Here is a 27,462-nt window from a genome sequence, read left to right on the forward strand (position 1 = left end):
GGTTAGTAGAGCGCTAAGCGTGGACGCCCAAGTGTGTTCCTCCCAGTTGTCCCGAACAAAACGCTCAAACCATAGGAGATAACCATCTATTTCCTCGACAAAGTAAGGCAGCCTCGTAAGGTATAGGTAAGATGGATGAATGACAATGTGTTATATAAGCATAATGTTCACCCCAGACTTTTTGCAATTTTTTTGCGTTTCGGCGCATGCGCGCCGGAACGCATTGTCCTGGCTTTTACCTTCAAGCAAGGGACCTTCAAGGAAGGAACCAGGGAAGCTTGGTTCAACACTGTGTCGCACACAATAAGACCTTATATGGCAATACGTTCTCAAATCCTTGTATAGCCGTTGCCTTATATGGCAAGAGAGCACGAAAATGCAGGCAGGCTAGATTTGCATGTGACACAGGACGGCGACCGCATGTAACTGCTACAACTGTTCGGAAATATCATTGCATTGTGGTTTCGGACTTTGATATCCTGAAAAATGACCATATTACATCTAGTCCACAAGATTGCAGAAGAAACAAGAGCTTTTAAAAAAAGCTGGCGTTTCGGCTACGTTTATAAGTGTGAATTGTCTTTTCCCTTTACTTGAAGTAAAATCTGCCAGAGGAAGTCACTCAAGGGCTGTTCAGTCTATAAGAAAAATTGTCATTTTGGGAAATGAGTACTGTTTTAATAGAGAAAGGCAGATTGGGGAAAGCAATTTTGAAGTTACGTCACTTAACTTAAGTGCTTTTGAAAAAGCTGGTCTTGGCCTACAACTTGTACTTATTTGTAAAATGTATAATATGCTCATTATAAAAGCTATCAATGTAATTATGTACATGGCACGCAATAAAACATAAAATTTGAAAAAGCACCATTGAATCATCAGCACTATGGTAATTAAGTGAAATAGAAGTTCATAACAGCTAAGGTTCTATCTAAAATGACTACCAAATGTCAAACAAATCAACAGCTACCTCATCCGTATTATTCTGGTTTCCGCATTTACAACATTTCTTCCTTATTTTCCTGGGTAATTTTGCTAAAATTCATGAAAATTCCCATAGTTTTGTGCCGAGACAAATCGTTCTTTTGGCGGTCAAATGTGTTAATACAGGTATTTTTTGGCTCATATCTGCTGAATTTGGTGATTTTGTCTGGTAATTTTGTGATAGAAATTGGGTAACACTAGAAGCCTCTCACTCACCTTTTTTGCCACAAGAACTGTGTTGTTGTCTTTTATTCATTGGTGTTTATGTTGTTGTACTCGTAAGTGGTATAGGTAAGATGGATGAATGACAATGTTTATATAAGCATAATGTTCACCCCAGACTTTTTGCAATTTTTTTTCAATATTTCTCTGACAAAAATCTGAGTAGCAACAAATTAAATTAGTGTGGCCTAAGTGGGTATCAAACACCTTAGCCACACTGTAAATACAATAATTACTACACAGAGGATTGTGTCCGTCCAGTTGTTTCATTGGGGAAAATGTTTCATTGCAGAAAATCTGACTGTTGACTTTCACAATCCATGTAATCTATTATGGTGATACTGATATTGGAATTACCAGTTGTATAATTTTTTTAATGTTGTTGGTTGATACTTTTAGATTGCAAAGATAATAACAGTTCCTTATCAGCAATGGTACTGTAATAACAAAGATGTTGTTTTAATAGTTTCGAGAAATGAACCACATGGCCTTTTAACAAATGTATTTCTTTTTTTCTTGTAGGAATTAGAGTCGCTGAGACAGGCTGTACTGCATCGTCTGTCTGCCACTTGCATCCATTGGACAGCGATGTGCATATGAAGTGCCATCTCTTAGTGATGTAGACCACTTTGTGTACTTATTAGATAGGGAAATTTTCATTGTTGAAAATACTTCAAGAGATACTGGGATTTCAGAAAATTTAGTTGCCCAAATTTATGCACTGCAAAGGTCTTTCTTAAATTTGTCAGTCAGTAAAGAACCGCAGCCATGTATTCAAATACAGAGGTCCACTTCTGGAAGCGGGAGGAAGTACTTGATACCTCCAGAGCTTATTCAAAACCTGTTAGAACTACAGTTTAGCATACCATCAATTGCAGAAATGCTCACTGTCAGCTCTTCAACCGTGTTTCGCAGAATTAGAGAATATGGTCTTTCAGTATCGGATACATTCTCCACAGTAAGCGATGAGGAGCTTGATAGCGCTATTCAGAACATTCTGCAGACATTTCCGAATTGTGGATATCGGATGATGCGAGGACACCTAGCAGGACGAGGTTTACGGGTCCAAGAGGACAGAGTTAGGTCGTCCATGCACAGAGTAGACCCTGTAGGCGTCTTTCTGAGGTCTATCAGCCTTAGGGTGCTGGTGCGGAGAGCCTACTGTGTGAGAGCACCCAACTCTCTTTGGCACATGGACACCCATCACAAACTAATCAGGTAAGACCGTTTGTTTTCCATGAACCCATTATTGTGTACATTAACAGTTTAATACATTTAGGCCTTAATAATACTAACGTTACATGTCTTGTTTAAATTGCAGCATTGAAGGGGGGCAGGGACAGTTTTGGTTGTTTTTCATTTGACTCTAGGCAATTTTGGTGGAACAAGGCGCGGTTGTACGTCAATTGATAAATAAGGATACAATAGACGAATTCGTACGGCACAAACTGATTGCGTCATATGGGGTACCCGGCAAGCATTTAAACAGTAACCACCACGTCATTGCGCGATTTCGAAGGCGTTCGAACAACATTCCCCGTTCGAACGCCCTCGAAAGAGCGCGTTGACGTGGCGGTTACTGTTTAAATGCTTACCGGGTACCCCATATGACGCAATCAGTTTGTGCCGTACGAATTCGTCTATTACCTATTGTCATTGATGATTTGACATCATGTGTGGTTTTAGACGCTTCTTTTTTACTACAACCAGTCCAAACCATAATCATTGTTATTCTTTCTATACAACCTGCAGATACAACCTTGTAATACATGGTTGTATTGATGGGTATTCCAGGAAGATCATGTACTTGGATGTGGCAACTGACAACCTGTCATCCACTGCATTCACGTTCTTCATGGGAGCTGTGTACTGTTTCGGTGTACCCTCAAGGTCAGTACCTAAGGTGTAGGTTTTCACTCCATGTATATATATGTATATCAAATATATTAAATATATATTTATTTATCTTTTTATAACATCTGTGTGTTCTTACTTTCGAACAGAGTCCGTGGTGACCAAGGAGTTGAAAATGTCAGAGTTGCTGAATACATGTTTGAGACAAGGGGATGTGGACGTGGTAGCTTCATTGCAGGAAAGTCTGTTCACAACCAAAGGTGGGAATATGAACATGCATGTACTGGTGAATAGTAGGCTTGTATTTTGATACGGGTTACCCATGCTTTTATTGTGGTGGGCTGATGGTAGATATATCTGCATATCCAGACATACTTAATTGATCCAACCAAAGCAGGAAAGACCCTATTCTTTTTGATAATTAAAGAAAAGGCTAAGATCATCAGGTTTTTTCTTTGTTCGGTAGGGTTACCGGGAACACAACATTTTGTTAAGTAGGCCTTAGCAGTCACTGTGACAATTTCCATTCCAAGTTTGGAACCTTTTGTGGCATTAGTATGGTTAACGTTGGCACAGAGACAAAGGATGCCAGACAATTGTTTTGTTTTTTTTAGATATCTGTTGCCAATGGAACATATTCTCTTTTTTTTCAGAATTGAGCGACTTTGGCAGGATGTTTGGCATGCAGTTATTCACATCTACAAACAAGTGTTCATTGACTTGGAGGAAGATGGACTATTGGACATTTCATGTGAACTGCACCTGTACTGCCTGCATTATGTGATGGTACCACGTATTCATGGTCAACTGCAGGAGTTTGTCAGGGCCTGGGATCATCACAGGATCAGTTCTTCCGGAAACATGAGCCCAAACCAGTTGTGGGTGCGCGCTTTACTTGAGGCTGGCAACCAAGGGGTAGATGATGTTGTTCAGGGGACAAGTAACGATCAGGTGACAGTTATTCTCTTCTTTTTTTTTTTGACCTCACTGCCTTTTTGTTGTATCTAAGGAAGTACTCAAGTCTTTGATTTTACATTACATGTACATGTATCAAAATCATATATTACTTTAATGCATTCCCCAAGTACCATCTAATAAAATTGAGCTATCTCAGCCTATGGCCTGACTAAAATGATTCAGGGATGAGAAGACTTTTCCCGTTAACTGTTCTTTGTGATAGCCCTAAACTTTAGGGATTCATTTTCCATTAGATTTAGCTGCCTTTTTGCAGAACCCGTTCTGGTAAATTACGTGTCAGGTCAAAATTTTTGTCAACTTTTCACAAATGAGAGTATAACATCATAATAAGGGGTATAAGCTTCTCTTTCTTATGGTGTATTTTTTTAGGGAGTCACAGTTTCCAGTTAACATTTGTATTCAGCCTGCTTCCTATTCAAGTAAAAAGCCTGCTTGTCCTATCTAAAGAAGGATAAATATTTCCACAGATTTGTTTCCATTTTGCACAAAAGTTTGAAATTGAAAATATTAGTGTCCTCGTGCATTTTAGTTTTACTTTGTTTAACTATATTGTTTCACCAAAGTTAAAGTCTAAACAAATAATTGAAAAAGTAGAAAACAATCCTTAAACTTAGTAACTACATAAGGTCACGGAAACAGTGCTGAATAGTGCATTGTTTGAATTCTCATACAGGCAGATCTCAACATGTATGGTGTTGATTGGAACGGTCCAACACCCTTACAAGAAGAGGAAGGCATCGTCGTCCCACAGATTACACCCCCCTTGTCTGTAGAGCAAGTGGCGAGTCTGATGAATGAAATAGACCCATTAGCAGAGTCTGGCTGCTTTGGGGCAGATCTGTATGTGAATGCTGTGCAACACTGCACCCTACTGCAGCGTAAGTAACTAAATTTAATTATATCTAAAACTCGGCACAAAAAGGTTGGAATGTTAACTTCAGCATATCGTAATTCCGTTGTTTCTGCATCAATTTCAATTTATTATATATGAATAGAAAGCTTGTGTGATTTCCTTTCATATGATACCAAATTCATTATGATTGTGAACTGGTAGAATGAACAACAGGACTACTTAAGGGAGCGGGTCACCAAAAAATGTGCCGAAATTTCCTGTCTTGTGTTCAACACTGTATCATCCTGTTGGTATGGGTACAGGTGCCAATGATTCAGTCAAACCTTTTTCACCCTTATACAGAACATTCAACTTTATTTCTCTAAATCTTTAACATTTGTGTACAGTGTATGTGCCCATTTGTGTGGAGGTGGCAAGAATGCCACGCTGACTGTTGCACAGATAGAGAGTAGCAGCTCTACGCACGCCCGGAAAAAAATTCCAGACATACCTGTACAATTCTGGGAATTCCTGACAAACGGACGCACACTATAAGATTAGGCTAGCCCCTGAGGCGTGGCAAAAAACAATCTCTTTTCATATTTGCTGTCAAACCAAGGAGGTTTAAGAAACTCCCTTGGTAAAACTAAGAGCCAATTGCTAACTGCTAGTTGTAAGCACGTTTAGGTAGACTTTCTTGTTGTCTACATCTTCCTGTCTAATCAGCCCACCAAAATTAATAACGTATCTTCAAAAAAATTCTCAGCAGCTAAAACTGTATCATGGTCCATTATTCTTGGTCGCCAATTTCAATTCTGTTATTCTTTTTTTTTCTTTTGCAGATGAGCTGAACCAGGTGAGACAGCAGTAGTTCAGCAATAACAGCACCAGCTAGCTCTCCAGAAACGAGATGTAAATAGTGTAGCTAGATTTGTGGTACAGGTGTTGTATCAGTGGATCACATTATTGTTTATGACTTTAAACAGGGCTCCCTTCAAAATGAGTTGGCTTCAAAGAAATAAACAAGGCTGACATACATCACGAAGTACATGTATGTATTACATTTCATGATGAATGGCTGAGTGCTTTATCCCATTGGTTGTGGCAAGTTCACCTTTCAGCACTATGTACAGACAGGGTACAGGCAAGGTACAGGTACAGACTAATGATGGACAGCACATCCTCAACAATAGTAATGTGAAATGATTTTGACATTAAGTGCATAGATTTTCTCTCTGACCTGGCAGTATTTGTAACAACTTCAGCTGATATTATGTAGATCTGAATCTTTTGTCATGGCAAGGCCTGTTTATTATTAGTGATGATGACTTGGCACTATTCAAGCTTTCAATGTACAGTTTTGTCATCTGTATAGTACTAATTTTTGGTGGCTTTGTAGTTGCGCTGGCAAGTGAAAATTGACAAGTTTCATTGCCATTAGTGGTTTACTTATTTTATTGACTTGCTTGTGGCATCATAGACCAACACCCATGATAAGGGCTCATACAAAACATAAAGATAAGTTTTGCTAAAGATCAAACACAATTAATGTACATTGTCCGCATGCATTTTGAAATTTATTAAAAGTACAGTTTTTATATAATATCCTTTTCAATATACTTTTTCCTGTAATTATAGGTACATTGTAAGTAACTTATAAAGGCAGGTGAATTTAATGTTATACTGTAAAGGTGTTAAATGGCTAAGTAATTCAATGGTGGAAATTGGCTGATTGGAAGGTGTGTGTGTTTTTATTTTTGAAAAATAGGAGCATGTACAGTGTTAAAAAAAATGAGCAAATAAATGCCATGTCAACATTTAATGTAAATTAAAAGAAAATGTGGAAACACAAATGAAGAATCCAAACTCTTTTGTTGTCACGTATTAAACCTTTTAATGGAACTTGAAAAAAAGCGATGGAGTAAAAAGCTATGGAGCAAAAAAGGATTCCCTTCTCTAAGACCCATGATACACACTTTCTGGAGCTTAGCTTTAATCTGTTCCCTCTTCTCTTAAGACCTATGATACACACTGTCTAAACTTAGCTTTGATCTGTTCCCTCTTCTCTTAAGACCCATGATACACACTGTCTAAACTTAGCTTTGATCTGTTCCCTCTTCTCTTAAGACCCATGATACACACTGTCTAAACTTAGCTTTGATCTGTTCCCTCTTCTCTTAAGACCCATGATACACACTTTCTGGAACTTAGCTTTGATCTGTTACCTCTTCTCTTAAGACCTATGATACACACTTTCTGGAACTTAGCTTTGATCTGTTCCCTCTTCTCTTAAGACCCATGATACACACTGTCTAAACTTAGCTTTGATCTGTTCCCTCTTCTCTTAAGAACCATGATACACACTTTCTGGAACTTAGCTTTGATCTGTTCCCTCTTCTCTTAAGACCTATGATACACACTTTCTGGAACTTAGCTTTGATCTGTTCCCTCTTCTCTTAAGACCTATGATACACACTGTCTAAACTTAGCTTTAATCTGTTCCCTCTTCTCTTAAGAACCATGATACACACTGTCTAAACTTAGCTTTGATCTGTTCCCTCTTCTCTTAAGAACCATGATACACACTTTCTGGAACTTAGCTTTGATCTGTTCCCTCTTCTCTTAAGACCTATAATACACACTTTCTGGAACTTAGCTTTGATCTGTTCCCTCTTCTCTTAAGACCCATGATACACACTTTCTGGAACTTAGCTTTGATCTGTTCCCTCTTCTCTTAAGACCTATGATACACACTTTCTGGAACTTAGCTTTGATCTGTTCCCTCTTCTCTTAAGACCCATGATACACACTGTCTAAACTTAGCTTTGATCTGTTCCCTCTTCTCTTAAGACCCATGATACACACTGTCTAAACTTAGCTTTGAGCTGTTCCCTCTTCTCTTAATTAAGACCCATGATACACACTGTCTAAACTTAGCTTTGATCTGTTCCCTCTTCTCTTAAGACCTATAATACACACTTTCTGGAACTTAGCTTTGATCTGTTCCCTCTTCTCTTAAGACCCATGATACACACTGTCTAAACTTAGCTTTGATCTGTTCCCTCTTCTCTTAAGACCTATGATACACACTTTCTGGAACTTAACTTTGATCTGTTCCCTCTTCTCTTAAGACCCATGATACACACTGTCTAAACTTAGCTTTGATCTGTTCCCACATACCCAAATGTCACAGCAGTAACCAATCTTTTGCGAAACTCGTTATATGCCACTCCTGTTGGAATCCGCAGTGTATTACCACATGTCGATGACTCTGGAAGGTCATCTGTTCCTTCCTCCAGGAACTCCACCGTCACATCCAAATCCATATGGCATGGAATGTTCCAGAGCGATGTGGTGAAGTGTAGCATCTTCTCTGGAAAATCTGACAAGGAGACAAAACAAAGAAAAAAAAGTAATGTGTATGCATGCCTAAACACTCTTAAAAATACATAATACATGTAGGTACATAGTAACAAAATTGAAGATGACAGGGCACAGGTTAAACTATAGCGGCCCACAGAAGTCAGCTAAGATCAGAAAACAATTTTCAGAAACATTTTATAAAGTGATTCTAGACCAGAGCAAAAATTTAAACTTGACATCAATTTTTTTTCTGCAAGTAAAACACCAAAGCAACATTTGCGTATTGAAAAGTCAAGCAGGCCTTCTGATGTCGTTACAAAGTTAACATCAAAGCAATGGTGTGCACCCTGACCTAAAATTAAATTCAAGCAGCTTACCTTCCATCAGCATTTCGGATGGAATGGTGTTCGATTCAGATGAATCTCCCCCTTCATTCTGTGCTACTGTTGAAAAATGTGAAACATTTAGATTCCAAAATGACACGTTTATTTGCTACTAATAATTTGATATACAATGTACCAACTTAAGTTATGTTAAAACAACTGATAGAAAGCTTTATATTCATTGAGTTATCTAACTTCTTATAACATCTATAGAGAGGCAGATCCCCAAAACAGGAGTACTGCATAGAAGTGAGCTACATCTAATGGAAAGATGCATACTGGACTTTATTACAGTGTTGCAAAAAAGGAACCATGTTTAACACTTGCATTTTACATGAGAATATCAGCTGTTGTAACGTCACTAATATGATATGTAAAAAAATAGTTACTCAAGCAACTGGATATGGTTTTGATAGAGTTGCTTGAGTAACTATTCTTCGACATATATCTTATTACCTGGATGTCTAACCTTCATTGACGTATCTAGCTCTTACTTTTGCCCAAGAAGACATGGAAATGATAATTGGTACATGTTGTACGATACAAATTAGGCAAATGATGCCAATGGCACATTTTTTTAAAAATTTGTATTAGATAACAATCCGTTAATACAACTTTAAGGGACATTTAAGAAGCACCACCGCCATGTATGACATAGAGCTAGTGCATCATCTAACACAGTACAAGCGCATTGAATACCTGTGAGCTCCTCCAGAAACCGCTCCATGTGCTGAAGACTTTCCCGCTCCTTCTCACTAAGACTTCCGTCCTGCAGCTGCTCATTCAAAGTTGGCACAAAGACCTTGTACAGGTCCTCACAGGTCAACTTGCCTGAAGGGGTCAGTAATGTCCTACGAGGGGACAAAGTCAAGATCGTGATAAACATGTCACAGGAAAACTTGTTTTAGTTTTCGTCATGCAAGACAAGCTGGTATAGACTGACAATCCCAACAAACATGGACCAACAAAATATTAAAAAAATAGAAAGACAATGATTATTCAATGTTTTTTAAACATGCAAAGCAAAGGAAAGTAGTTTTTCGGAGAACATATGTGCAACTGAATTGTATTGAGGGATGCGCACCTAAACCCAGGTTTAGGTCCATATTCGAATCCACGGGTTCAGGTTCAGGTCTAGACCTATCTGAGTAATAAGTCCAGACCTGAACCCATAGCAATATCCTAATGCTGATATAACAACACAACAATACGAGGAAATTAGCTTAATTAATTTGCAACAACTTGCGTCACTCCAGGAATACAGTCATGGCTGCTACAGACAGCAATGGATTGTGATGTTTTGGTCTTTTTAGCAAATGTCATGATTTCAAGATGGTCTAAAATGATACTAAACGGTGATAAAAAAATAATCATGCCCAGGAAGTATACCTACCTGAAATATTCTGGGTCGCTCTGGATCATATCCAACAGATTAAGCGTCTTCAGTCCAGTCTTCATCTTTTCAAGTGCAGGCACACGCACCCTCACTAAGTGATGGTAGAGTATTTCTTGCACTATGTAGTCTTTGTTTGCAAGCTATTGGAGATAAAAATATACATCCTCAAAGACTGACCACCAAAAAATTACGAGTCTCTTTCTTCAGAGATCTACTACTTAACATATAAGGCCACACCAACTTAATTTTATGGATGACATCTGAGCACACATTAGATTTCGCCTGTTCTCCAAAAGAAGTCACCTTCGAGATTCCATAGAAGTCCAGAATCTGCCGACTCATATTGCCGCAAAAGTCCAGCATTTGTCGGCTTGACCTAAAACTCCTTATGTACTATAGTATAGGTGCTAATTTTGTTGTAAAAGAGTTTCTTTCTATTCTATTTTCATTCTTTGTTGATATCCTTTTTATGTTTTGGTATTATCACAATACTAAGAGCATGTCTAGAATGGTATGGTTTGACCTGTTACAGTTTAGTACATATTTCATCAATGTAAAAGATGTAGGTGACATTAACAGGGCTATAGTTTTCTTTTCGTCAGTACACGTTTGAAAATTTTTGTGGATTTTGCAGGCCTCTTTGACTACCTCTTTTCTTTCTTGGTCGTTAGAGAGGCAGGTAGAAATAAAATGTATTTCGTCTTCCACCGGATTTGCTATACAATAGTTACAGGTTCTTTCTCTAACAGGTAGCTGTCCGTACCGCCCTTTCTCAATTTCAAGATTACTTTCCCTCAGGATGTGACAGGCATAATTATGAACAAGGTACTTGCTAAAATGCTTGCATTCCAGGACAGCATTCTGAGGAGAGCATTTTAAAACCATTGCCATGCAAGTACTGCAAGTAATTTTCTACAGCACATTTACATTTATATAAAAGTCAAATACTTACAGTCAAGTCAATGTGGAGATTCATGTCCTGCAGAATTGAGTTCACTGTTTTTCTCTCCACCTCTTGATCTCCAACAGTAATGATTGTCTCTCTTTGTCCCAATGCATCCATGGATTCTTGGTCCTTGCATCCCATCAGCTGTATGAGATGGCAAAATTGTCTGATAAGAATTTGCAATTATCAGATGCACAATAAAAATAAGAATACAGTCAAAATAGCGGCCACTCCACTCAAGGGACCAGACAAATGTGGCCATTATAGACAGGTGGCCTCTGTATAGAGGTGTCAACCTGTAGATAAAATACACAAGGGGCCAACAAAAAGTGGCCACTATGGACAGAGGGGCCCCTAATACAGGTTTGACTGTAAATTAGTTGGCAAATATGACATCTCATTTAAACAGCTGAATTTAAATCTTTACAATGCAGCTGATGTTTTATTGCATTGGAGCAATATACATTGTACTTGCCATAAACGCTTGACATCACTTCCCTTGTTAATGCAAACAGAATTACACGAACATCATGACTGAAATTAGATAAATTTGCCTTGATACAGGAGCCAACATTGTGTTGAAAAGCACATGAAAAAAAATTATCATTTCAAAGACCTCACAAATACGTTTTTGTAATTATGAAAGAACAAAGCACTGGAGAATTATTCCAAGATACTTCTACTCAAAATTTCAACAACATCCAAGTCATTTGTCCAAATGCTAAGTGATCACGCATGTGACTTTATCACAGCAAGGCATTCATAAATGGACAACATCATTATAGCAGCAGTTAATGAAGATGATCTTCAGTAGCAGGAAACCTCACCTCTTCAACAACAACCTTCACCCCGGAGTCTGGAAGGTAGGATGGCAGCAGTGTTCCAGCAGGAAATGCATCACAGTCCTGTCCATCATGGCTCAGGTACGCGAATGCCGGCGGCGCCAAAAAAGGAAACGAGGCTCCCTTATTAGCGATAGAAACTGCAATTGCCTGGCCCAGTATCTTCAACAGTGGCCCCCTCACTGCATTGCCGGTAGCTGCTGGCGACAAGACACTGGGATTCCCACTCGGGCTCTCAAACAGTCTCTTCTCTGGCGATATAAACTTTTGGAAGAATAAAGTGAAAAACTCCTTCGTAAGCCCCCCTGCGTCTACCCCATCTTGAGGGACCTCATCTGTCGAGAACTCTACCCGCGTACGATGCAGTGGCTTGAAGTTAGACCCCTTGAACAGCTGTACTCCATCTTGAAAGATTGTGTCGTGGCTGGTATAAATTCTTGCAGGTGGGTTACTCTGTATTGTCCTTTGTAGGACCTGCAGTCTTGAAGCTACATCTGAAGGTGCAAAAGTATTAGACATAAGGAAATGCAATGAATAATTTTATCAGGTTAGCAAGTGAGTGTATAACAACTGGTTCTTTATTTACAACAATCTGAAAAAGAAAGAACCTGCTACAGTCAACATTTACTAAATGTTGACTGTAACAGGTTCTTGAAGGTGGACAGTGGACAGATTAGCTGACCATCTGTCCACCTTCATTGTCATTATTGACCTGGTTCTAAAACACTGAAAGCTCTCTTTAATAACATAGGCCCGGTTCACACAAGGAAAATTCCTGGTCGTGCGATAATGACATATGTCAAAGTCGTGCAACTTTGACATAAGACGCGTTTTTTGCTTCGTGTTAAAGGGCGACGGATATTTTATGACCCCGTCGTATGTCAACCTCAGGGTCGACGCACGACGGATAATCTTCACCCAGCGGGAGATCTCTGACGCATTTTTCCTTGTGTGAATGCAAACGCTTTCTTGGCCGGCTGCAGAAGGTCAGGGTTCATATGCAAAGTCGTTCTCTCGCCATTTCTAAGCCACGCTAATTCTGTCATCCTTGTTTTTCTACAGTTTTCCTGTGTTTTTTTGTGGTTTGTTTGCCATTTTTGCTTGTGAGCCTGTTTCGTAATCATGGCTGAGGGCCAGGGTAACAGCTCAAACTGGATTAGTGCAGAAACGAGGTGTATCATTGCAATCTGGAGCCATGACAGGATCAGGGCAAATCGCACACATCGGAAGAAGGAGGCCTTTGCCGAAATGCAGGGACAATGGCTATGTGCGGACGGAGGTGCAGGTTAATAGGAAATTGAAGGATTTGAGTTACATGTACCGCCGTGAGAAATATGAAAACTGCCGTAGCAGCAACGGAAGAATTTTTTTACAGTACGTGTCGTCCCGTGTGAACAGAAATTTTCCTTGTGTGAACCGGGCCATAGTTAGCTTAAACGTTAAGTCATACAGCATACTTGCAGTGTTCTTTTAAACGAGCACCATACTCAGGAAAAGAGGGCCATTTTACAGTAAATTCTATTTTCTATCCAACATTATATGCCTGTTTAATGCATCTACAAGCCTCGAAACTAACTTTTTCCCCTATGGTTTCAGAAGTGGTCACAAAGCCAAATTCCAATGGTCCTAAAGTGAGGATGGATGGTCCCAACCAGGCTTTTAGGAAGTATATATTACAACAAGTTGAGCCAGAGTACAGTGTTTCTGTATAAACTAATTGTAAATTACATTTACTGTCAAATCAGTAATGAATTGTTGTTTTGGAGACATCTTTCAACAACAAAAGCAACACATCACAGTATACAAACTCAATAGGAAATGGTCCTGGATAGGGCAATTACACTTATGAAGCTGCCATTAAGTGATATACACCAGGCCTTATTTATCGGTTTCAGTCTATTAATGCAACAACAGGCACAACGCCAGTTATGTTATAGTTATAGCGTACTGTTATGTTAATGAGCGGTGACGTCATGATGTAAGGTCCCGGATGTCCTTCTCCATGCTGTATTAGATTTAGCAGCACGCCATTAAATTGAGTTGTGGTTTACCCCACTTATGAGTCATCCCTAGCGATCTCTGGAGTTGAATCACTGATCACTGACGAGTTTAGAGAAGAAAAGGCCCAGACACGAGCCCATGGAGAAAGAACATACATTTGGTGGTTTATGCTGACAGGGCAAAAATGAAACATGCAACAGATGGATCTCTCACCAGTGGCAAGTCCAGTCGATGTCCCAGCCGTTGATGCTCCAGTCGCTGAGGCTTGACCGGACGCTGAATCTGGATCGGACGCTGAAGCTAGACCGGACGCTGAGGCTGGACCGGACGTTGAGGCTGGACCGGACGTTGAGGCTGGACCGGACGCTGAGGCTGGATCGGACGCTGAGGCTAGACCGGACGCTGAGGCTGGACCGGACGTTGAGGCTGGACCGGACGCTGAGGCTGGACCGGACGTTGAGGCTGGACCGGACGTTGAGGCTGGACCGGACGTTGAGGGTCCGGACGTTGAGGCTGCACCGGACGTTGAGGGTCCGGACGTTGAGGGTACGGCCGCTGATTCAGAAACATCTTTTATTAGGCACAAATATATGGCTTTATATAGCAATAAAAAATCACATTATGGAAATTCTGGAAGCTTGTAACTTTAATTATCTAAATGAACGCCAGCATCATAAGCAAGTAATGTTAATTGATGTACTTACACAGTGGTTTTATTTTCTGTCGGAGTACAAAAAGGATTTCTGTGCGATTTTAAATGCAAAACAATTATGTATACATTTGCAGTATCATGGACTAGCCTTGAAGAGGTCGCTGCATGAATTACAAAAATAAACCACCATAAAAGTTTCAACATTTGTAGTACTACCTTCTACTGACAACAGGTGCTCTACTGCCAACTGTGGACTGTTGTTCGACACAGCCAGTGCATGGGCAAGAGTGGCTCTTGGCTTGTCCGGGAAGACAGCCATCAGGCTCTCCAACAATGCCCTAGATGTGACAAAGTATTGGAACTGATAAGTTAACTACAGCCGGAAGAGACTGTCAGCCTGCACATGAAAGTAGTTGAGAAGCGTTGCCAGCTTTTTTAAAAGCATTTCTTGTTTACACTGAACAGAATCAAATGTAACTAAGTAATATGCATGGACTTCTGTACATGTGGTCCCACATGGAAAAGCTGGAAGCCTAATTCACATGGCCAGAAAACAGATTCTCCTGGAAGGAAAACATTGCAACCAACATATGGCGTCTGCGTTTTTTTGTGCGTTGATATGAGGATCAACCATATGCAATACTAATAGCCGAGGTAGTTGGTCATACATGCTATTAAATGGCTCAAGGTATTGTTGGATTAACAGCTGAAGGAGTGGTTACTTGGAAACTACCTTGGCAATGAGCACTATTAATATCCCAGCATACAAAACAAATGCAACACAGAATCAGACAGATGTATTATATGCTGTTAATTGTCATTCATCCATCTTACCTATACCACTTACAACAACATACACATCAATGAATAAAAGACATTTACAACACAGTTCTTGTGGCAAAAGAAAGGGGAGTGAGATACATAAGGTTTCCAGTGCTACCCAATTTCTATCACAATTTACTTGTTATCAGGTGAAATGGGGGGCTTTGTGCACGACCAAAGCACATTAAGTTTGCCCTACCCAAAGCCAAACAAATCCAACCTTTCCATGTCTACCAAGATCTACACTGTACATCGTCAAAACGTGGAAACACCCATTGCATAACGGTGAGATATGGTCCATGGAGACCACTAAAGGTACCCACCCATCACAAAACACATGCAACAGTACCATGCTTCCACAACGTAACCGCCCAAAACAACCATGTGTGAGGGCCACGGTTACACAGTCCAAGAAACTCCGCGGGCAACCCTCATGACCAAAGCCAATTGGGTACCAGTGGGAAGATCTCTACCGCGAGAAAATCCCGTTTACTATGTTGTGCGGCCTCCATTCTAATCTTAGACTTTCCTGGAGCTCAATGTCTCCCAACAAGTCCAGAGTAACCATTACTCCCTTGTTGAACTTAAATGGAAGGTTCGTTTTGACGTGATATCTGGTAACACTGAAAGATCTTAGTATCCGTTCCCAGTTTATTGAGTAGACGCAATTCTGTAAAGTGTTTAAAATAGGTCGCAGAGACTGAGCGACCGCCCTACAAGGGGAAAAGGCAACCAGCACATTTCCCTCGTAGAGCTGAAGGACCTTGTTTCTAGTTCTTGACATGACATCGAAACTCACCTAAGTTAACTATCATGTTACAAAGTGCAATCAATAAAAATTAGCAGAGTCCTAACACATTATTACAACTCAAATAATAAGAAAGTCTACTTCAAGGTCCTTTTTCCTACTTATTGAGTCATGCTGCAAGCCGGCGACCCATTTTACCCTGTGTGCCAAACGTTTGTGCCAAAATTGGGCTGGTCGGTTAAATCCATGCTCTTGTCCAGCAGGTGTTTAACTCACAGAACTAAATCATGCTAGTTACAAACAGTTGTAAACAAAGCTCATATTCAAGTCAAATAAGGGCAGGAGTGGGTGGGGAAAAACTTGGCAGCTCCTGTTAGTGAAGCTCTGGAATCTAAAGTGAATTTGCTTGTGTTTGACCAGAATATATCCCTGCTTGGGTAATTTGCAGTTCAGAAGGCTAAATACCCACCAAGCTGTACCAGACGAATGTGTAGTCTTTGAAGATCTTGAATAAATTATTGCCAGACAGGTGAGAAACAAAACACAAAGGATGAAAGAGAGCATTAGCACTACAAACTGAAAATCGTCTGGTGAACAACTAGATGTGAAAGAGAGGTTCTTTTAACTTATTAGCAGTGTAATGCCAACAGAGACGATTCGTTTGGAATACAGAAGGTCTACCAAACTTTCCCCCAGCTGGAATTTGACAATTAACATAGTCTAACCATTGTATGAATGGCTAGACTTTCAATATACTCATACTTGTTTCAATAATACTAAGTTTGATATAAAATGTTTGAAAGCCAGAAACCCACCTTCCATTGCCCACTGAACTTCCACCACCAAGTTCTTCTGCAGTCTGTATCACAACAAGGAACAACATGGAAATATTTGGTAAAAGAGTAATCCTGTCTTCTCAATTTGACATTACATACATTTGAGGAATGACAAATGAGTAAGTTTGCAAAATGAGGGAAACTTTATGCATAAAACTAGAGTTCCACAACCTCGTAACTTCGCCAAATGATGTTAACATTTTCGACAGATGTATTAAAAATTTTTCTTAGTGACTTTGCAGATAAGGATTATATCATCTTCTCTACCCAAATAACACAATATTATGAATATTCAATTATTCTGTTGTTCAAGATATGAAAGTATTTATGTTAACTATCCATCATTTCACTTTGTCAGTTCTACCAGCTTTCAAGTCAGATAATTCATCTCTTCATCTTCACATTTACTACGCTGTCAAATGAATTTGTATGATAAATATAATTGTGTACTTACATGTACAGTTTCCTCATCAATTTCATCAGAGTCCTGAGGAAGAGGAATAGGCAATCATTTGTTTGCTGATATGCTCCTATACAATGTCATTTATATTGCACTATGTCAAGAATCTCCTGGAAAAATTTAACACTGTACCCAGAGTTCCCATATCAAGTTCTGAGGGTCTACTGCAGTTGGATTGCACAAAAATAGAAAGAAAAAATTTCAGACGTGCACTGCTGAGATTCTCAAAACAGAACAGACATGGCCAAAGCCTTCCTTGCTACTTATGTTCACTTCCTTGTTTAATGAAAAGTAGATATTAACAAAGGAGACAAAATATTACTTCATTTGGCAATATCAAACAAAATCTAATGAACATAAAATTCAATACTTCTGATAAAAAAACATGTATCTTCTGTCATCTCTAACAAATAAATTTATGACATACTTTTGTACTGTTAAAACAAAAGTCAATGTTAATACACTTAATTTTTAAACAAGATAAGATTTATAAACAGGTGTTATTTTCAAGTGCTCATAAACACACAGTAGACATAATTTTGTTAGAGAATATAACTACCACATAAATTACTTAAGTATCAGGCAGTATTATGCATATTTGATTGCCAAAAAGTATGTATGGGTAAATTAAACCCATTTCCAGCCTTTAATGATCATTTAAAGATGCCTCATGCACATTTTAGTAATAGGGAAATAGTACTTTCTTAATTAAAACTCACATTATCATTCCGCTTCCTCTTCAACTGTAAATGGAGAGCATGTAAGTCAATGTGACAGTGAGACAAGATCACTTTCAAAGTCTGCACAGAAAAATGCTAGAGCACAATGTACAGTTGATTCGTCTGCACTACTAGGTCTACAATAGAATAATTCCTAATGTCACATTGTAATGTTACAAACACAGTTGACAAACTACAAAGGCCAACATTTGCTCGAAAGCAAATACAGCAATCCTCCCCGCTCCCACCCTGCCAAAATGAAATGCACCATATCCACACTTTCCGGAAATAGACCATCTGAAATCGTCCCACTCAAAAATGGATTTAAATCCCCCCCCCCCCCCCACTAAAGAATGAACTCTTCCACATCACCCCATTTACTATCAGCTCAACCCCTGAAACAAATTCCATCGCTTTCATTCAATCAAAGGGACAGGAGTCCAAAACATCATTTTTTTTGGTGTGAAAATGGCAAAAAAATAACAGATCTGATAATCTTAGAGTGACTTGTGCCTTAGGTGTGAATGATGTCCTGTGGGCACATGCGCTTTGCACCTTCCTATGTAAAAGGCAACATCTTTACCACATTTCAGGCCAAAAATAGCCTTTTTTGTTGTAAAAAATGATCAAATGAACCTAAACACAATAATGTCTAAAATAGTTTATATTTTCTTATTGGCAACTGTACAAATTACAGGTCATTTGGAATCAAAATTAAAAACTTGTAGATTTTGCAGAAGATGGAGAAGAGTATGGGTTGAAGTGAATACCAGATATTCTACATGTTATCACACATCACATCTTTATAAACTGATAGTTATTACTTCTCTGTGCACAAAACATGGAGATAACTGATATATATATTTATGAGTAAAGATAGCATGCAAATCCCTTTAAGTTGTTCTAAATTCGTACATTTTGAGAAGCGTTTTTGTCAAGAGTTTTAAAGACAAACCACTCCTATTCTTGAGTTTCACTGTGCTGCAAACAATATGAAGTACAATCTGTGGGTACCTTAAAGAAGTTGTGGCACATTGACATGCAATATAAAAGATTTGTAGTGTTAATCATACCGTCTTACAGCGTGCAAGGTGATCAACCAAAAGCGGTATGGGCACTTTCTTGGAGCATGACTTGCACTCTGTCTTTGGGGTGTCAAGGAACTCCTATATTAAAAAAAAAATTAAGAAAAAGACCTAAAAGTCATCCTCCTCTTAGTCCTCTAAGTTAAAGAAGAATAAAACATAATAGTATAATCCTAAAATCATAAGCATGTGTGCAACCTTCATATAGAAGATACCAAGTTTATACCCAAAGCATACCCAAATCCACTTTGGCAACAATTTGCTTAATATCTGGTAGGGAATAATTATGTTATATATTTTCAAATACCAATGCCAACTACATTCATGCATGTTACATCTGAATCTCCAAATTTTGAATTTCATTCAGATGACATTTACATATGAATTGAAGAATTTTAGATATAATTAAAAACTTTATTTAAGTATACAACACAAATAATATGTAAGCAGAGAAAAATAGGCGAAGCTGAGGGTGATAGGAACCCCCGCGTGGGTGAGCAGAGCAACCCCTATAAGGCTATTGTATTAAAAAAACTGAACGAAACAACCTAGATTTTTTTACCTTCTTTACAAGATCAAGGCCGTAACACCGCAATGAAAATTGTATAAATCCATTCAAGGCCTTTGAAGTGATGATCTTTATTAAGGCTAATATATGAAAAACAAGACGTAAATGACCAGCATATTTGATGATGTTACCTCAGCAGTGTCAGGTAGTGGCTCCAGTGGCAAGTCAAACTGCATGGGAGCAACATAAAACTTGGTTGTCTTCGATGCCTTTTGGAACCATTTCCCAGGGTAGCCGTCCTGGCCTGCAGGTGCAAAGATCAAGGGTCTGCTACCACTTCCTCCTTGGTACACCTTCTTTAAGAGCCAACCTCCTGGGAGTTGTCTCAGCTTGGGGTATGCTTGTATCAGCCTCAATTCCACCTAGAAATGTAAAAAAAAAACATACATAAAGTATATATTCAACTATATTTTGATGATCAAATACATTCTGCACCTTGAAGAGCGACTTTTCATAACAACCCTTTATTGCACATTCCTGCTTATAGGGCCAAGTAAAGGCTCCTTTAACAGCAAACAGAAATTTACAAATTGACACTGAATATTGCATTGCTTCATTATCCAACCAAAGATGCTTTACTTGATGTGCTTTAAGCTATTAATTTTACAGCTCAGTAAATGTTTCAAGTACTAACTGAAATAGTCTTTTGTCCAACGTGGACATTTTTATCATTTTTCCATAGGACAATGTGATTGTCGATACAATTTATTTGATGGAGGAATGCACAAATAAATTTTGGATGAGATACAGGGTTGGACAAGTCCACTTAGCCTGATAGTCAAGGGCAAGTGAAAGTGCCATTCGGACAATGGATTCCTACCTCACTTGTCCGGTTGGACATATCCATACGTAAAACCCAAGACAAGCTGACTGACCCTGGACAAGTAGGTATGTCCTGTCGGGCAAGTATGATTTTTACATAGGTTTTGATTTTAGTGATACTATTATTGGTCCACGTATGCACTAGCATGACTAAATCCATTGAGAAAATGAATGTAAAGAATTCCATAGCTGGAGGCCATAGTGAAAATACATCATCATTATCATCATCATTGGTCGACGTGCTCACACAAGACGGGGTGATACTGACCCTTCTGGGGAGGCATACCCTTTCTTACAGCTGAATTCACGATGGAGATGTGCCAGGTCTCCCGTCAAAAATACATTGAACATACATATAACAATGAAAATTTCGGGAAAGTTAATTCGGGCAATTTAATTGTTTATGTCATTGCCCAGGGCTCGAAATACTGGGTGCATGTGCACCCAGGTGCACCCAAAATTGGAGCTGTGCATCCAATTGTTTTCTTTGGGTGCACAGGGTGCACCCAAATATTTTCTTAGGTTTATATATGTAAAGATATCAAGTATACTAGTATGCATCATATTCTTGACATTTCAGTGTTAGAAAGATAATAAAAATTTCTGTCACAGTACTTGTTTAAGAATTTAAAACCTTGTAACTAACCTTTATTATTATTATTATTAGGTTATTACTTAAATTTAAGTGGTGCACCCAAAAATTTTATGGTGCACCCATTTTTTTAAGCTGGGTGCACTAGTGCACCTAATCCCAAAAATGAATTTCGAGCCCTGCATTGACCAATAGGAGTGAATTTTAAAAAACTTGTCCAACCCTGTGATGACCACTACTGATTGAAATATCAAGAAAGTAGATGGTACAAGTGTTGTAAGTTTTGTGACCCCATCACCTCTAGCCAGGTTGCCACAATTACTATGGAGAATGAAAATTCATGCAATAAGTTGGCATCTCAATTTCATTGGCTGCATGCTTTATTTATCTTTACTTATCTAGTAAGTAAAGTAAGTATGCCACAAGTTATAGACTTGCACCTGTTTATGGTCCATACTGGTACTTATAGTAACAGTTTTGGGCCCCAGCCCAGCAGCAACATAGGCCGCCTCAGCTGCAGGCTGAGGGGTCTTGTCCCTGTTGCTCTCCATCAGAAAGAACTGCACTTCCATCTCTGCAGTGCTTGCTGACTGAAACCCAGGCACCTGGCCTTTACCCTGGCCTCCTCTACTCCATCCTCTGCCTCTTCCTCTGCCTCTGTAAAGCCCTGGAAAGCTCCTGAATAAGGGCAGACTTGTAGTGAGCTTCTTAGCAACAAGCAAAAAGAAGATTCATTATACAGAAATGAAGTCAGATGCATCAAACTCATTGGTGCAGCTACTCTTTGAAGTTCAGAATGTCATTACATTGGAACCCAAAACAGATCACTTATTATCATTTAGTCATATGAGCTGGATTGACCACAAGGTTCCATTTTCTACACAAGTCATTGTCCCTCTGTGTAGACAGTTGTCTGACAGGTTGTAGGTCTGTCTCATCTGTTTGTTGATTTGTCTCAAAAGAATGCTTGATTTCTACCAGCTGTACAGTTTTCAAGACAAATATAAGAGAGTGAGCCTCCTATGGAGGGAGTGGAATAACAAAGAAACAAACAAAATTCTCCTGAATGTGCTATTTTCACACCCTCATGTGTGGAGACATTCTCACCTTGTGGTAATTCCTGTCAGACGTCCAGACACTTATCTACCTGTATCATAGCCAAGTGTAAATTAGGTCTTGCATAATGCTTAACTGGGGCTTTTAAACAATTGAAGAAGACAGAATGTTCAGTTGAGCCTCGAGAGAGATACAAGCAGACCTTTCACGCTGAGCCCATGATTAGTTGGAATGATAAGAACATATTGACAAACATATGTTGACAATGACCACCTCAGAGAGATGGTGTCAGCCTTCATCTATTGCTACTAGTGCCCTGTCAGGTACAACAACAGACGTACAAGTGTTACCCAGGAATATTGTTCGCACCAGATGTTCCCTCTGAATGTAAAACCAAATATTTTATCAATTAGTACATCAATTCAAAGAGAATTCGAAGCCTTGTGAGTGACAAGAGACTTTGCATCATTAATAGACTTCATGTCTTATCTTCATGTTCAACCTCCTCAGCAATTCTATTCCAAACACACCTCAAGTACTAAGAGGCACCGGACTTTGACTTCCTCTTGCATCACGACCAGAGCATTGAGCAGACGGGCCACCATCGACTCTGTACACTACTAACACTACACCAGAATTGACGTAAGAGCATCAGCTGAGTGTCTATGTCTGAATCGATCTACAAAGCTAAGAAGCACAACACTGACCAAACTCAACAAAGCAACCCTTTAGTCCCTAATTAGCAGCTGGTTCTACACTTTTTGCACTTACTTTTTTTCAAAACTCCAAACCCAAGTGGTAACATTTGCATTTATGGTGACAAGCTTACCGAAGCATCTCCTGCTGAGGAGTTGCAGGTAGTCCACTGGTCGACTGTGGAGGTGCTGCAGGCGACCTCTCACTCAGGGTTTGCTGTATCAGCTCCAGCGAACGGCGAATGTCTCGTATCTGTAGATAGAAAAAAAAATTAACAACACAAACAATTGACATGTTACTGTATATATTCAGAGTTCGAAATACAATAGAGCAACTTGCAATTTGCAAGTAATTTTCAAGATTTGCAAGTAAAAATAATGTGAACTTGCAATTTTGCAAGTTGAAAATCCTGTTCAGTGTTGGACAAGTAAACAATCTTTTTCCACAGAAATGATGACACAACATAACAATGTATCTCATCATAAGAGGCTGTATTAGTCTCAAAATATTTCAAAAACATGTAAATCGTACCACAAAACATTGGAAATGTAGAGCTTAGAAAGTCACGCAAATCTCCATTGTTTACTAGTATATGCAAATCATATGGAAGAGCTTACCTCTGGAATGGGGACTTTAACTTTTTAAACTATACATAAAACTACTTGTAAGAATCATACACGTGCTCATTGCATACTAAGAAAGGTTTTGTAGTATTTCTATAATAAGACATGGATAAGTTTTTTTTTTTCAAAAATGAACAAGAGTCCGTAGGACACAATTCTCCGTGAAGTATTTATAGTATGTACAAGTATTGACCCACAGAAATTGCATCTCTGCACAGTCCAAGTAGTGTTTTAGAGCAAGTAAAGAAAAAGTGTTTGTGTATCTTTTTCTTTCAATACAGGAGTGGTTAAATTGCTGAAAAGTATGTTCTTACAGCATGGCACAGATGGGATCTAGAAATTCCGGGAAAAGTCACAAAGTTAGATCTAGATGGCCCCTTTTCAATTATCAACGAACCATTCAGCCTTACAACTAAGATGTATCAGAAATCACAAATATGCAGTAAATCCTCTTTCCACAATTTATTGCAGGCCAGCCTGATCTATAGCTATCAAGCTATTTGCAATAAAAAAAGGCAAATCTATATTATCGTAACATTTCACGAAGGTCAAAGGTCACCGGATCTAACCACCCGGAAGTGACACTGGCGCGCGCACTTTTCTGAGAGATATTTCTCAACAATCTTTCATCCCCTGTGTAATCTTACATTGTCACAGCCTCCGTATTATAAACTACAAGTGTGGTAAGTTTGAAGGTCCAGAGATTAGCCATTTTCACACTGTGCGTAAAAATACATCGCCCGTCCCGTGCGCACATACTGTATGCGAGTTGCGAGGGACACGGCATACTTAATACACAGACTGGAGCTCACTCGGCACATGTTCGCAGCTAAAACTCACAATTCCCGTTGCCGCATTGGTATGTAACTTGGTATATCATTTCCTAGGTTGCGTGTGGTGATGCACGTTGTCTATTTTTCAATGTAACAGTGACTATACGATCACAGCAAGTAAGGAAGATTTATACCCCGTATCTGCCTGAAGTATTCCAGTCATGCATAACGGATTATAACATGGTCCCTATGGCAGGGCAGTGGGACATAGCATTAATCATAGGGGTGCAATTACGATATTGGATTGACGTTTAAAGTAGTTATGGTGTAACAAAGCTATTGTGCATCCCCACGCCGAACTAGGCAAACGATATGCCAAGTTACACACCAATGCGACGACGGGATCGTGAGTAATAGCTGCGAACGCGCAAACAAATGCATTCCCAATACTCCCAGAAGGAGGTCATCCTCCTTCCCGGAGTAATTATAACGTTAGAATGTTTTTTTGGTCTCCCCCCTCTTGGGGAATGGTTGTGTTTTTCTGAGAACTACCAAGCCCCGCCCCTTCAGTCTGCCAAAGCATTGATGGCACCGATATGTAACCCGAGAACCTTGGCAACAAATGATACTCGTTTGTTGCAATATTGTTGGATTCACTATCTTATATTTGAATTAGATAAAGGCAAAGCATAAATGGAGTAACATCAATATGCTCTACTATACTATTTCTATATCCTTTATTTAAGATAATTATGTAGATATTCCAAAATGATTTCAATAGCATTGTCATATATTGTCGTATAAACTGGAAGAGATCTTCCTACCTTGCCAAAGAATTTTCCTCTACTCTACTGTCTACACTATATAGATCTACATGTACCTGTATCATTTATAACTGTTACGCTAATGTTAATTCAAACAGAAGAGTTTTACTGAAAAAAATCCAATTGGAACAGTGGCATCTAATAGTGCATAGAAATATGTAATTTATGATTTAAATTTCGGGCAAGTAAAAATTTAGTTCGGGCAAGTGGAAATGACCATGTACTTGCCCGATGGATTTTTGAAAACTTGTCCAACCCTGCTGTTGGATCGTGTATGGTTAAGTCTTTTGGTATAAGGAATTGGATGCCATACCTTTAAGCAGGACGCCCTATTTTTACCGCCCCTGTTTTCCCCGGTAACTTTGCTCATTTTGGTGTACATGCAGTTGAATACTAGTATTTGTGAAACAAACTCGTGGTCCTCCAACCCCTACCTCTGCAATGCACGCATACCAAAAAAATGAATACTTATAATATTGCAAGTTAATTTTTCAAATTGCAAGTAAAATTTTTAACAACTTGCAATTTTGCAAGTAAACAAGAAAAAGTATTTCGACCCCTGAATATTGCATTCAAATAAACTGGTGTCTTACTTATTACTCCTGATTTTGTTATCGGTTCTCCTCTGTTATCTTATGATTTAGTTATGTATACACTTTAAGTCTGAAGCTGTGTCTTATAAGCCCACACAGACTGGATGCCAAAGTCGGCGCATGACACAATAATAAACTTTCATTCATTCATTCATTCATTCATTCATTCATTCATTCATTCATATAATACATCAAAATTCCTAAATGCAGTTCTTTCAACTGATATCTGATTGATTTCCATACCTCCTGACGGTCTTCGCTGTCAGACATCTTGGCTGTACCTGCAAGGAAAGAGTAACAAACATGAATCATACCTTTCCAGTGCTGGAAATACCCTTATGCATGCTCTTGGGGTTTCAGGAAATACCAGTAATGCACGGGATCGAAGGAAAGAAAGGTGTCATTTTCTCAAGGGTCAAACATTCAAACTCACCCTCAAATACTAACAGAAACCTGTTCTATCAACTGCCATCAACATGCTCTTCCAATAAATCCTAGACGGCCAGTCTGCAGATAGACCACACACCGTAAACAAAGCCATTGTCTGACCAAGCAGGGTCCAAGATGTCACACCTAAGTGTCAGGCGACTGTTAACGTCTACCAGATGTCAACATGAACGCGTATCTCTGCCCGGCGACCAACCCACCCACGCCGCGTCCGCCATTTTGTTTGTTTACGCATGTTGCAGATTCACTGAATTATTGAATAAATCGTGAAAAGGTTTCATTCACGTAGCTCTTTGGTGTTTCAACTCTGTCATTTGACAAAGATGAGAGAAGCATAACGAGGACGAAAAGACCAGAGCTCACACAAGGACGAACTTCTGAGGGCGATGGGACCTGATATCTGGTGACTCGAAAAATGGCGGGGAAAATTATTTACTAATGGGAGTTATTTCAAGCGTCCAAGACTATGAACGACCTCGTATATACTAGCAAACACAACTTATTGGCCATCATAGATATAACATCATGAATAACTCATTACTGTAACCATATAAAGCTAAAAACAAAACCATTTAAGTTGTGCACACGGCGAGTATGTTGAGAGACAAGCCAATTTCGACGCTTCCACAAAGTTTGAGACTGTATCCGAGCATCAAATTTAATCATAGGCTCTAGTCTAACGAAAAAAATGCAAGATTCATACCTTATACTAACAATAGCTTGTCCTCACTGCGTCTTCACAAGGAGGTTTAAGAAAAGAGGTCTTCGCGCGATCACGCCGCACTTGCCACGCCGAGCCAACTTGGTGGCTTCTCTGGCGATGAGCGTCGACTTACGTCATTTCCGACTTACGTCATTTCCGTTTGGAGTTTGAAATCGACCAGTTTGAAATCGGCGTAACTGGAAAGCACCACTATCAAAATGGGGGGTAAATCGGAAACGATAGACCATTTTGAAAGCACCACTTTGCAAACCGGTGGGTTTCCTGGATTGGGGAATAAACTTATACACGGTACAAAATGAAAATGGTGTATGTTTTTTTTTCGTCTCATATTCTCATTTTGGTTATTTCTAAGATGCATATTGTTTTAAAAGATATGACCCATAAGAAAAACCATGTCCTATTTTCAAAACATATGTGGATTTAATTTTTAAAAACATGTGCCATTTTCAAAACATATGTGGATTTAATTTGCCCCCTTTAAAAAAACGGCCCTATTTTCAAAACATATGTGGATTTAATTTGCCCCCTTATAAAAAAACATGTCCCTTTTTAAAAACATATATACGATTTTTGTGACAGTGTTTCTGCTTCGTATTTGTGTTTCTTACAGAATATTATCTCCGC

At 39.1% G+C, this 27,462-nt stretch overlaps 2 protein-coding genes and 1 long non-coding RNA gene across 8 annotated transcripts in view; 1 reads left to right on the forward strand and 2 right to left on the reverse strand.

Annotated features, from left to right (window-relative positions):
* Nucleotides 1-27,462, reverse strand: part of LOC136445955 (uncharacterized) — a 492,269-nt gene that overhangs the window by 351,438 nt on the left and 113,369 nt on the right. The gene's annotated exons all lie outside the window — the stretch shown is intronic.
* On the forward strand, nucleotides 1,966-6,472 carry LOC136446534 (uncharacterized). 2 transcript variants are annotated; one of them, XM_066444935.1, is made up of 6 exons: nucleotides 1,966-2,421; nucleotides 2,956-3,093; nucleotides 3,207-3,317; nucleotides 3,711-4,008; nucleotides 4,709-4,913; nucleotides 5,710-6,472. In XM_066444935.1, exons 1-6 carry the CDS (start codon nucleotides 2,084-2,086, stop codon nucleotides 5,736-5,738), a joined length of 1,119 nt encoding a protein of 372 aa, XP_066301032.1. In that variant the 5' UTR covers nucleotides 1,966-2,083; the 3' UTR covers nucleotides 5,739-6,472. The 2 variants fall into 2 exon arrangements, with proteins under 2 accessions (XP_066301032.1, XP_066301033.1); XM_066444936.1 differs by having other exon boundaries at nucleotides 2,998-3,093.
* Nucleotides 6,672-27,438, reverse strand: LOC136446533 (uncharacterized). Of its 4 annotated transcripts, XM_066444932.1 has the most exons (18): nucleotides 26,818-27,438; nucleotides 25,911-25,948; nucleotides 22,988-23,106; nucleotides 21,543-21,780; nucleotides 19,820-20,050; nucleotides 19,109-19,201; nucleotides 18,036-18,059; nucleotides 17,311-17,343; nucleotides 16,836-16,879; nucleotides 14,667-14,788; nucleotides 14,012-14,368; nucleotides 11,783-12,291; nucleotides 10,962-11,099; nucleotides 10,007-10,149; nucleotides 9,313-9,464; nucleotides 8,608-8,673; nucleotides 8,001-8,249; nucleotides 6,672-7,944 (listed from the first exon to the last, which is right to left on the reverse strand). In XM_066444932.1, the coding sequence occupies exons 2-17, from the start codon at nucleotides 25,935-25,937 to the stop codon at nucleotides 8,023-8,025; spliced, it is 2,523 nt and encodes an 840-aa protein (XP_066301029.1). In that variant the 5' UTR covers nucleotides 25,938-25,948; nucleotides 26,818-27,438; the 3' UTR covers nucleotides 6,672-7,944; nucleotides 8,001-8,022. The 4 variants fall into 4 exon arrangements, with proteins under 4 accessions (XP_066301029.1, XP_066301031.1, XP_066301030.1 ...); XM_066444934.1 differs by having other exon boundaries at nucleotides 6,672-8,249; nucleotides 14,012-14,353; XM_066444933.1 differs by having other exon boundaries at nucleotides 6,672-8,249; nucleotides 8,608-8,670.

The sequence above is a fragment of the Branchiostoma lanceolatum genome, chromosome 12 (assembly GCF_035083965.1).
Source record: "Branchiostoma lanceolatum isolate klBraLanc5 chromosome 12, klBraLanc5.hap2, whole genome shotgun sequence".
In the NCBI taxonomy this organism is placed as follows: domain Eukaryota; kingdom Metazoa; phylum Chordata; class Leptocardii; order Amphioxiformes; family Branchiostomatidae; genus Branchiostoma; species Branchiostoma lanceolatum.